The sequence below is a fragment of the Halyomorpha halys genome, unplaced genomic scaffold (assembly GCF_000696795.3).
Source record: "Halyomorpha halys isolate HHAL.00 unplaced genomic scaffold, Hhal_1.1 Scaffold550.1, whole genome shotgun sequence".
Classification (NCBI taxonomy): Eukaryota; Metazoa; Arthropoda; class Insecta; order Hemiptera; family Pentatomidae; genus Halyomorpha; species Halyomorpha halys.
Genome location: NW_027112242.1, coordinates 1,145,356 through 1,158,295, shown reverse-complemented (window position 1 = coordinate 1,158,295; position 12,940 = coordinate 1,145,356). Strand labels below are relative to the sequence as shown.

Below are 12,940 nucleotides of genomic sequence, written 5' to 3'. Positions count from 1 at the left end.
TTAGCAGTCTTTTATAAAAATAGCACTCACTGTGTCCATAAGGAAACCTATTTTGTAATATATTAGCCAAATTTATTCAATTTCATATCCAGAAATCTATAACAGGAACATTCTTCAAAATTAAAAAAAAAAAACTAATGCTAGAATAAAAATATTTAGGAATCACAAAATGTCTGTGAAATATCAATTTCTATGCTAAAAAGAATAACTTATTACTTTAAAAATATTATGTAAAGTTTCAACAATGAAACAAACAAAAATTAATTTTGTCTCAAATGTTAAGATATAGAAAAAATGTTTACTTAACTACAATTAATAAATCAATTAATCATATTTTAAATCGGTTTAATGTAATTCCTATACCATCTCTAGCTACAGTCAATATAGCACCTAAAATCCTGTAAACAAATAGTTACAAAATAAAAAGGTATTGAGCCTTCTAGAGAGAAAGCAGATACCTCTATGACTTCCAGGAGCTACTTGTATTTTCGTACATTTTAGCACATATCAGCTTAAAATGGTCTGCTAGGTTCTCCTCTACATTCTTCAGCATGTTGTATCGCAGACGAAAACAATCTAATAAGACAAACTGGCCACCTATTCTTACAGGTTCTGTATCCTCTGTATTCATTGATAATTCAGGGCAGATACAGATATCAGTATTGGCGATTACAGATCGTGGATACACTTCTCCGGTCAGAGGATACAGTACCACCCTCTTCGCTTTTAACATGGCATAATATTGGAAGAAGTGAATCAGGAGCTCATACTTCGTTTTTTCACAAGCCAATGGGTTGTGGTGAACCTTGATCGTCTCTATGTCGCTTGTAAACGAATAATTCCACCCTAAAGAAAAACATTTTATGTCAATTTGAAATTAACAAATAAATTATTTATTCAACAGACAATCCTTCAAATAATTATTATTTTGAAGAGATAACACTAAAATCTAAAATGAGCTGTTATCTAATTTAATACCAACAATATCAAGTTTAGATAAAGAACACATAAAAACAATTACTTACCAAACTATTAGACAATTAATCAAGACAAGAATAATTATAAAGAAATTTTCCTAATTGAAAAATATATTTTGATTACGAACTCTCTTTGACCACAAGTTCTATTTAGCTTATAGAAACATATTAGTAAACAGTCTTGGTTAGTAAATGAATTCTTTTTTCAAGTACATATTTGGAGTTAAAGTCAGAGTGTATAAAGTCAATTTCTGAGTCCCAAATTTGTCATATGAGAGGTATGATTAAAGATAATTGTGAATTAAAATTGTCTAAATTTGATTTAACATCTAAATATCTCTCACAACATTGTACAAGTCAATTAATTCAATTTATAAGGTTGATAATAATAATAATAATTAAAGGCTTAATGAACCAGAAAGTTTCAAGGCTGATAACAGAGTTGGGCAGGAATCATTACAAGAGTTATTTAATTATATCTTCAATTTCATGTCTTTGTAACACTATAATTACACTGATAACCTTTAAATGGTCCAAAGCAGAAGAAAATAGTGGTTTTGAAGCACAATTACAATGAAGTAATTAAAAGACACAATTAAAATTACTTCCTGATGCTAAGTAATCGCAATTCCAATAATATAACTCATGTGTAAATACAATTTATTTATATGAACGTATTTCTAATTATCAGATTTCGGAAATAACAGTACACATTTATTTTGAAAAAGTCCATGTACGAGTGTCAATTTAAATTTTCGGATTTCTGACATATTAATCCTATACATTTATTGTAACTTTTTGTATTTCCAATCAATCGGGATCCCTTTATATGTTTTCGGAGGTATTGAAAATCGTTTTATTTTAACATTCTGATTGATTTTTAAATGCCTAAATACTTTTTTTTAACTTTGCATTGTTATCAGATCACTATGCGAATATTTGACAGTGAATACAGGAGCTACATCCTTCTTACACTATTTCACAGTTGACCATAACATCCTCCTTACTAAACTCCAAAACCTTTCCTATTTGGCTTAGGGAAATCTACGATGATAGGTTTAAATACTATTTAGTAAGTTTAAAACCATCCTCTCAGATTGGTTCCAGTATGCAGTTGTCTTAGATCAGCCTCTATCCAAGATCCTGCACCTTTCTTGGGGTGTCCCTCACGTTCCTCCCACTCTTTATGCCATTTATTTTAATGTCCTGCTCATCTAACTCTCAATACCATATCTATGCTGATGATTTTCAAATATACCTATCCTCCTGCCTTCCGATCCACCATCAGCCACTTAAAACTGTTTAAAAAAAGTTAAATGCGGAGAAGACAAAGATAATTGCATTCAGTTGCAACCACCTCCTTAAAAATATTTATCATTTTCCAAACCTAATCCTTAATAATAATCCCATCAAATTTTATCCAACAATCAAAAACTTCAGAATCTGACTTCATGTGTCCGATATCCCCTCATTGTACCTTCTCCACCCTATAGGTATTAAATTACCTCCATCACGTACCTATTTCTGTTTGAAACTCACAGGATAATAGTTACCCCCCTTATTTCTCCCCATTTTGACTACTGTTGTATGGTGCGTGGAGGTATCTCAGGGGACCTTGAGGCAAATGTAATAAGTTTGAAAAATTGCTTTGCAAAATTAGTTTTCGTGATTCCGAGGGCTGTCTCTTGATATGATGAAAAGTTGAAGTGGCTTTACTTTTTTTACCATCCTAAACATTTTCTGGTATCCTTCTTCTATTAAGTCATCCAATTCTGCCAATCATCATACCTCTTTGATCCCCTTCAATTCTGGTCCTCTATTCACTCCTGTAGTACCAAGTCCCATTTTTCAGATTTATATGCTACTGCCCACTGAACCACAGCTTTTGGCAGATCTTTTCTGATCCGATCCTCATTTCTATGGCATTCCATTTTTTCCTTTATCCATCACTCCTATTCACTTCTTCCTTCAAATCCTGCCTTTTTAATAATTTCCACTTGATCCAGTCGCAAAAGAACTGTAAATAGATTTTTTTATTTCTAATTTAAATTTTAAAATACAAATATGTTAATATAATATTTTGAACTTTTCAATATTTTTTTTTTCAATTTCAAATTTATTAATAGTAGAAATTTATCTATTTTTGTTTAAAGGCGTAAAACTGTTTGGTCACTGACACTTATTTCTATTAATGATAAAAGCTGTTTCATTTTGATTTTAAATAACTTCATTTTATTTCTAATTACTAGTTAATTCCTGTTTTTTTTTGTTTTGTTTTTTAATCTAAGGCTACAATATACAACCAATTATTGATGTACTTTAGATTAATAATTGCTTGTAATGTTATTCTAAAAGAACTTGCCCCAGAATAAATAAAGAGTTTATTATTAGGTCAAGTAGAGACCCAACAATCTTGCAAAAAATATTAAAACTAAAGGCAAGAGCTACTATTGTTTTGGTATTATTGGAAAGAACAATTTTTTTTCAAAATCAAAATCCTATACAATTAAAAAAATGGACTAAAATTGAGATATTTCCTCTTTTCTGCAGACTCCTGAAATGTTTTCTTATAATATATTATAACAATAGATAGTATTAATACATCAACTACCATTAATCAATGTTTTAGGTCCTTCGTGAAGGTTTTTCAAAAGTTTCACAGGAGGAACTAAACATATGTCTGGTTGCATCAAGAAAAAGAGCACTAGCCAAATTAAGCCGTAACTGGTGAATTTCTGACATCCTCTAATGTAATTAATAGAAGCCCATTCCTTTACCGCCATTAATAACCACTGTACTCGAGGATCCAAAGCTATGTATAACCTGAAATGAAAAAATAACTGAAAAATAAATTGTGGCTCATTATGGTATTTAATGTAAAATTCTTTTTAACAAGTTTTAAGTTTCATAAAGTCAAGCCAGGAAAGAAACACAGTAAGGTGTATTATTACCTTAATATGCCTGAAGTGTATGTCTTCATGACGCCCACATGGTGAAAAGATGACTGGTTAGTTATCTTTAGTAAAGACTAAAGGCCTTGTGTTTGAAATATTCAAATGATATCCTAACTAGTAATATTTCTTTAAAAAAAGGAAAATGTTTACTTTTCTTACTTGACAAGTTCTGTGTTATAAGCTGCACCACAATCGCAACAGTTGATATCACAATCTAAAGAGGTATATATATGTTCTACTTTTATGATAGGAACTTTAGCCTCTTTGATGATTTCTTTTACATTGAATAAGCTCATTGATTTAGAAAACCCTTGCTCCAGATCTTCAATAGTCACACCAGCTAAAAAGGAAAAAAATGTTAGGTTATTTGATAAAAACATAAAATTAAAATAATAAAAAATAGCCAATAGTGATATGCAATAACTATCAGGAAAAAAATATATAACAAATGTTCCTTTTTAATATATATAACGTTTCCACCATTTATTTATTTTTTTCAAAGTTGTGATCTTGTACTGTAGAGTTAACACAAATGGAAAAAAGGTTGTGATAAAAAAACTTTAGGATACTACTTTGTAAGAATCAATTAATAAAAAATACGGATGTTACTAATAGTTATTACTAGGGATAGGATTTTTATGTATTCACATATTTTTACCTCACCATGATATCTGCGATTCCTTACTAACTAAAGATGTTTCAAGACATTTCTGGCCAAAAGAAGCCATTTTTATTTTACATATTTTTAAATATTTGGCCTTTTTTACATATTTTTACATTTTTTGTTGTAAATCACATATTTTGTGAAATATTTGTTATTTTTAACATATGTTTAGGTATTCTGTCCTGAATCACATAATTCCTTAAATTATTTGTTCAATTTTAAATACATTTTTCGCTGCAACAACATAAAATTCAAGAAAACGCAAGATACTTAAAGGTGAAATTTATCATTTATCATAAATAGTGCATAAAAATTCTATGTCTACATATTTGAACACTAATTAAATGCAGTGGCAATAAGAAATTTTCACACAGAATCACATAGAGAATTCCTCAAAATCAATTAAAAAGAGCAAGGGTCTTATTCCTGTGGCATTTTCCTAGAATTTGTTTGTTTACTCTTCAATCCAGATATGGAAGGGCGTTATATCGCAAACATAATCGTTGGCAGACTAAGTGTTGAGGCACCTGGCTTGAAGGAGCCCAATATTATTTTTTAAATTTTGAAAAAATTTGTAACAACTTGTTAACAATTAACTCAATAAAGACTGATTTGGCTTACATAAGTGCAAACGTGGTATTTTTATACAACACAATTTCAAAATTAGAAGAAAAGGACCTTCCACTGACGCAAAATTTAAAGACTGTGAATGAAGCAATAGAAAGACGGGAAAATATAGGTGGTGAAAACGGAGAAGACATAAAGAAAAAAGTACAGGACTTGTTTAAAAAAAAAAATCAGGATATAAAATCATTCAGTCCATTGGAGCCATTCTCCTCGGAACAAATGATGACACAGCCGCCCAGGTGATGCAGAATACTGAACTAGATGCAATGGAAATAGCTGCATTTAAGTATCCCCCTATAACATCAATAGATGTTGAAAGACCTTTTATCCGGTACAAGTCCATTCTGCGGTCAAACCGACGAAGATTTTTATTTGAAAATTTAAAAATGCATTTAATCTGCAATAATTTTGTAATCGACCAATCGAATAATTGATATCTTCCAAAGTTTTAAATATTTTTCTAAAGTTTTTTTTCTTTTTAACAAGGATTATTCTTGATTTCCATTTGTAATTTGTTTAAAATTCATTCTGAGTAATTATTAATAATTAGTTTAATTACAATTACTAATTAATGTCTTGTTATTGAACAGCTATGTATTCCCTAAGTTCATTTTTTTGAACATATTTTAACATAATTTCTTTAAAATATTATTCATATAATATATAATAAATACATATTTATGTAACTTTTTTTAAGTTATAAAGTTACTAATTAATTAGTAATTTATATTGTTGATTAATACAAAATTTATAAATACATATTATTTACTAATTGGAGAAGTTTGTCGGGGGGTGCGGTCAGCAAAGAACAATATAAATAAACAAAACCAAACTTATTTATTTTATGCCGACGTTTCGACCTGAGTTTCAGGGGTTATGGCGTAGAAGGTAGCCCTGCAACTGGGCCTACCTTCTATGCCATAACCCCTGAAACTCAGGTCGAAACGTCGGCATAAAATAAATAAGTTTGGTTTTGTTTATTTATATTGTTCTTTGCTGACCGCACCCCCCGACAAACTTCTCCAATCATTAATCTACAGTCAACTATCTACACCTCATATTATTTACATATTTTTTTAAATATTTGACAATTTATTAGCACATATTTCGGATTTTTTAGCACATAAAAATCCTATCCCTAGTTATTACATAACATCTTAAAAAAAGTAGAAATATTACATACCTGAATATATTGAGAAAGAGAGCAAATATTTAAAAAAAAACATAAGTTTCTATAAAAGCTAAACACTGAATTTATGGCAATACTGATTACAGAAAAAGTAAAATGAACAAGTTTTGAAATACTTACTAATAAATACATCTACATCACTATCTTGCCGAGCTAAACCATACATTCTTGAACCGAAAAATTTAATATCTATGTGATCACAGTTAGGCTCTAATGTATTTCTTATATCTCTCTCAAGCATTCCGTGAACAAATGAAGCACTTTTGCTAATTTCTTCGGCTTCCTTTAAACATAATTCGATATGATTATTTAAGCCTTCTTTAGAAGAAAATAACTCGATGCTTCTTTCTGTCAGCTTGCCAGACCATCCTAACTTCACCTGCCCTAAAATAATTAAAAATATTAAACATCTTAAAGTTAAAATAAAATCAAGAAATACTCAGTGAAAAAGTTTAATATTGAAAAAATAACCTGGAAAAAAGTTTCGTTTTATACCAAAATTATGTTTCCAAAAAGTGTAATGAACAACATCAGTGTATTCCATACAGATAATCTCTATTACATAAGATAAATCCAAGAATTTTTTTAATACTATTCTAAACTATCAAAGTTAGTTGGATGACAAAAAAAACCTTTATTTAAACAATATTTTTATGAAATGTATTTAAAAACCACAAGACAAAGTAAAAAAATAATAATAATAGAAGGAAGATGGTCCGGTTGCAGTCAAACAAAAAACTCAAATAGTCATAAAACTATTTAATGTGAGCCAACGTTTCGCACCATAATGAATTAAAAATTCTGATAAACAATATAAATGTATAATTTAAAATAAATGTAAAAATCATAATTTAATTTTTTCCTTCATGAATGCTAAATAAAAAAATAGCATATTATTACATAAAAATTGTATTATCACTATCTTAAACATATCGTAATAAAGAAATATAATACACAGTATAGGGTATTGGTCCAGAATATAGGTGTAAGGAGCGAGTACAGTTGCAAACTAGACTATGAAGTAATAGAATCTATTATAAAAACAAAATAATATATTAACTACTTAAGGTCCACAAATAATATAAAATTACATTAACATATAAATTAAAAAATTTTTATCTTCTAAATGGGATGTAAAAAATGAGTACAGTATATAATTATGAAAAAATTTAAATTTATTACCTGAATTTTCTGCATACTGCCGTCTTATAAACGCCATTCTACATTTTACATTATGATTATGGTCAGCAGAGGTAAAGTGCTTCTTCACTAATTCAATGTGAGATCCCAACAGAAAAATTTGACAAATATCGCATATTTTAACAAAGAATATTAAATCTGAGTACGGGCGGACTTTCATTAGATGTTTTCTATTTTTCAGATGGTTAAAAAATGATGTTTTGTCCATTCTGGCTGAAGTACAGTTTAAACAGCTAAAATATATTTTTTTGAGATCTGAATATATCGAATAAAATGTTTCATCAATGTATTCTTCAATATTTTCAATAGTCATATCCTTAGTAATAGTAAAATCATCTTGGACTCCAGGATTAGTGAATTGAAAAGCAGATTCACTAAAATTTGCTACTTTTGGATAGATAATCGTTGACTGGGCACAATAATCAGAGTCAGTTTCCATTATTGCACTAACATCACTAGTGGCCATCATTACTGAATCTTCAATGTCTCTAATTACATTTAAACTTAATTCGTGTACTTCAAAATGATCAAACAGTCTGTTTACATTTTGAGAAATCAAAATAATATTGCATGCATCACAAAAAGCAGTGAATTTTCTGTTTTCATGTACTACTTTATCCAAATGTGATGAATCCCTCAAATGATCTTTAAATTCAGCAAATGATTTCACTAGTGGAGAAAAGCATAACAAACATTCAAATTTCAAATTAGATTTTTTCAAAGAATATCTTCTCTGGAAGTCACTCATATAAATCTCTATTGCTTCTAGAGAAACGTCTGGCATCAAATGTACAGCACTGAATTTTTTATTCAATTGATTTCTCAAGATCTTATTTGTAGCCCCTCTGGTATGAACATGGTGCATTTTATCTCCATAGACAATAAGAAAAAGTGTTTCACATTTATGACACATCAAACCATACAAAAATCGGCAATAAGCAACATGTTCTTCTTTTATGTGATAGGGCAAACATTGAATTGTTATACATTTAGAACAAAGAGAGCACCAGACAATGGTTGAAAGAGGTATATTTTCAGAACACCACTCAAGTATGTCAACAAAGATTGGCTCAGAAGAAGGTATTCCTTTGTCAAATAGCTCATAAATGTAAGCAATTTTAGGAGAACAACTCCCTTTTGTTTCAATAACAATATTACCAGTGAGATGTGAATATCTAGCAGCTCTACTCTCATAATATAATTGAGAATCTTCCCGATCAACAACTGTTCTAAAATAAACAGAATTCTCAACTACCGGTGATACAAACCTCGGAGAACTAACAACTATCTTATTATTTGCTTCCGATCCATCACTAAAATGCTTTGTATTTTCAGAAAATATAAATTCTTTATTAGCAACAACAATTTCATTCAATCCATGGGTTTTATAATAGACATGGACAAAAGCAATCAGATCTGACAAACAGCACAGTATGAAGGTGTTGAATTCTTTACTGATTATCCCAATAGCTTCCCTTTTCTTCAAATTTTGTGCTAAATGTTTAGAACTGTTTAAATGAGAAAAAATGGACCTTTCATCGCAGCATGTTTTATTACATAGCAGGCAATGGAGATTAAAAGGAATAATAAGGGTTTTACTGACATAAATGGAGATTTCTGTATCAACCACAATTTCCTGGAGATCACGTTCTTCATATTTCAAATTGTAAACAGGTAAAGTATCATTCAAAGATGAATAATTACCGCAGCTCTTTATTCTTTTAGCAGGAACTACATCACAAACGATATCCATTCCAAAGATTAATAATATATGAAATACAAAACCACTTTAAAACAATCACTTTACAACAATAAAATAAAAAGTCATGTGATTGAAAAGGATTAATATAATTTTTAAAGCTGCAATTTTTATTGCAATATCTACCGTAAATTATATACATGATTCAGGAAAAACTAACAGAACAATTCAAATGCAATAGCCAAGAAGCTATTATATGACGTAGATTGAATAAGTTTACAGATACTATCAATAGCAGGGAAGCGAGTCCTTTTGTGAATTTGTTAAACTCATTTCAATAAACATGACTCAAACAACGAATATTCTTCTTAAACACAACACTAAGGAATAAACACCATTCATAATTACCTCCTAAATTAATTGTTGCGCAGGTACCGGCTTATAGATGGCGGTACTAGTCCGATAGCTGATAAAAAACTTCATTTTCTGGGCCAAAATTCAGAAACCATCTTCAAAAATTTCCATTTTTTCATGCGATTTCTTGGGATTATGAGGGACAGTGTGTAACATAAAATAGAGCTAAAATAACTTTTATGGAGTCCAAATCCCTATTGATTTGAGAAGGAAAGAGCTTAGACCCTGACCTAATATAGAATGCCGAATGTTCCGGAAAGAAAATGAATGCGACCGAACCGAGGTGACCTAACAAGAACATTGCGGCATGGTTCCAGGTAAGGTGCCTGATTCATCTTAACTTCTTTTCCTCCAGTTTGGCCTAAAGGAGGGCTTGGATGATAATATTGCGAATTCTATTTCGTCTGGTCGTCCCTCTACTTTTCGCAGGCATAATCTGCTCCACGGTCATAATCACTTAGAAATGAGAGTCCAGGATTCAGAATAATGTGTGAAAATAGGAAGGAACCAGTTTATCTACCTCTAGACAGAATTGGGCTAAATTTAGCCATAACTATAAACTAATAACTATAGCTAAATTAACTATAGTTGTTTTGGAAACTGAAACTGGTTAGTTGTTATCTGTTTGCTCGTAGCTAATTTTTAGAACAAAATTAGTTATATTATCTGAAGTAAGCTACTAAAAACTATTTTTTTTTAGTTATGAAGCCAAGAGCTATAGCTAAAGTTAATAATTAGTTAGTTTTATCTAGTTTCAACTGCAAACTATAGTCAAAAATTATATTGTTATAAAAAAGTTCATGTACGGGCTTTATTTAAACTTTTCTTATTTGTAGCATAGTAAGACCCCTTTTTTATGTTTACACTTTTCAATCGATTTAATTTAGAAATTCTAAAATACTAGGGTCTGCTTATATGTTTTCGGAGGTGCCAAGAATGATAATACACGATTGATTCCATGATTGTTTATTATATTGATTGGAGACGTTTGTCGGGGGGGTTTATGGGTATAAAATAAATAAATATTGTTTTGTTTATTTATGTTATTCTTTGCTGACCGCACCCCCTGACAAACTTCTCCAATCATTAATCTACGGTCAACTATCTACACCTCATTTATTGTATTGATTTATTTTAAATTCTGGGATTTCTAAAGTATTAAGATCCCCTTCTATGTTTCCGGAGGTGCTGAGAATGAAAATATATTTTATGATCGCGTGCATGCGTATCGATTTATTTTAAATTTTGATACAAAAGTGCAGGATCATAAATCTATTTTTTCATTTTCGGCACCGCCGAAAACATGTATAGGGAGCCAAATATTCTAGAAATCCTTAAAGTTAAAATAAATTGTTGCTGAAGCGTGCATCATAAAATCGTTTCCATATCTATTTTCAGCACCTCTAAAACATATAGAGGGACATTAATATGTTAGGAATCGAAAATTTAAAATAGATTGATACGCATGCATGCGATTAGATTATAAAATCGGGTCATTAACTCTAAGGAACTTTCCAATTTTAGAATTTATTGGTTCACCACTTTGAAGGAGACAAGTTAGCAAGTTATTCGTGGATCAAATAACTCCACCATTATTTTGGTACTTGAACCGTGTTGTTATTTCTCAATATTTTCTTTGTGTCTTAGCTGCTTCCTACGTGTATAATCTAGAGTGAATCCTCTCAGTCGCCTTTGTCCTTCCTCAAGAAACTACGATGTATAACTTTAGTACATCCACTTAATTGTAGCCCCATATCCTATAGAATGTGGGAAGTGACTGAGTATTCTCTCTTTCATATGCCCACTCAACCTTAAACGTATACCCTACAGAGTATTGCTACCATTCTGTGAGTATTCAAGGCAAATACTCTTTGAATCCCTGGTCCTATGGGGTTGGTAAGATGATTCTCCACCAGATCAGACCACCAGTCCAGCTAACCTAACCTCACTGAATGATCCTCCTGTTGAATTATCTCCTGTCCAACTAACCTAACCTTACTGAATGCCTTTGTCATCTAATTATTGCAAACTTGTCTCTCCATTGGTGTCTGGAGTAAATGCACACCTTACATTCATACCTAAATCCATTCACCAAGATTAGGTCTTAAAATAACAGTAATGGAAAGCTGGATATAGGATGGATGTGATGAGGATCAAATAAAGAAAGGTTTGTTGAAAGTTGAAGTTAGATTGACTTTAATGTACAAATCTCAAGGTGTGTTGAATAAGAATGGATAGGGGATTTGAATTAAATGAGATCAGATTACTGTATCATGGAATGGATAACTTTGTAGGGGCATTCTTTCCCCACGTTTTAAAAATAAGGTTGATTAAATTTTGAAACAAATGATACTAGGTAATAGATAAATATGGTTAAATGAGATTACATTTTTATATTTCAATATTCAAATTGACCTTTCTTAAGACAGAGCCACTCTTACAGGAGTGGAATTGGTACCCTCCAGTAGGTATGGCCATCCTAGGGCAACCCAGATGGGTTTCCTTTGTAAATTGGGTCATTTGAACTCCTTCGGAACAAAGGTCTGGCCCTGTGATGCCTCTAAGTGTTACTGGACCTTAATCATCGCTATTATATTTGAGGTAAAGCTAAACTTCTCGTGCAGGTGTTGTTTATGGCCATTACATAGCATTACAGTGCTATTACTCCACTTTATCTTCAATTTGCTGATAGTTTGTTCAGTTCTAATTGGAGTTATAAGTATAGGGTCTTTTTTTAAGCCCGATAGAACTTGAAATTGTAAAAAATAACACAAAAAATTAAATTGTAATCAAAATTTTTTTTTTATTCGAAAGATCAATACGTGACATTAACATTTGAAAATGATTTCGGGCATATGGGCACCGCGGCTGTTCTTGACGAAGCGCATTCTGTAAAATTGTGTTCAGCGATGAGGCGCATTTTTGGCTTAACGGGTTTGTTAATAAGCAAAATTGCCGCATATGGTCGTGCGATTTGACACCTCTCGATTATTTCCTGTGGGGCTACGTGAAGTCACTGGTTTATGCTGATAAACCAGCAACAATTGACGCCTTGGAGGCCAGCATTGTTCGTGTTATTCGTGACATACGGCCAAAATTGGACGTCCAGAATGCGCTTCGTCAAGAACAGCCGCGGTGCCCATATGCCCGAAATCATTTTCAAATGTTAATGTCACGTATTGATCTTTCGAATAAAAAAAAAATTTTTTTACAATT

The 12,940-nt window shown here is 31.0% G+C and overlaps 1 protein-coding gene across 1 annotated transcript; it reads right to left on the bottom strand.

Moving 5' to 3' along the window:
- Nucleotides 1–328: 328 nt before the first annotated feature.
- LOC106684172 (uncharacterized) lies at nt 329–9,695 on the bottom strand. The gene is made up of 5 exons (XM_014426103.3): nt 7,594–9,695; nt 6,532–6,795; nt 4,091–4,271; nt 3,589–3,800; nt 329–846 (listed from the first exon to the last, which is right to left on the bottom strand). Exons 1-5 carry the CDS (start codon nt 9,362–9,364, stop codon nt 461–463), a joined length of 2,814 nt encoding a protein of 937 aa, XP_014281589.1. The 5' UTR covers nt 9,365–9,695; the 3' UTR covers nt 329–460.
- Nucleotides 9,696–12,940: the final 3,245 nt, after the last annotated feature.

Excerpts from the sequence above, each read along its gene's own strand:
- LOC106684172 (XM_014426103.3), bottom strand. The coding sequence starts at position 9,364 with ATGGATATCGTTTGTGATGTAGTTCCTGCTAAAAGAATAAAGAGCTGC. Across the intron at positions 3,801-4,090 it reads TATAACACAGAACTTGTCAA|GTTATACATAGCTTTGGATC; the intron begins GTAAGAAAAGTA and ends TTTTCATTTCAG. Across the intron at positions 847-3,588 it reads ACCTAAAACATTGATTAATG|GGTGGAATTATTCGTTTACA; the intron begins GTAGTTGATGTA and ends GTTTTTCTTTAG.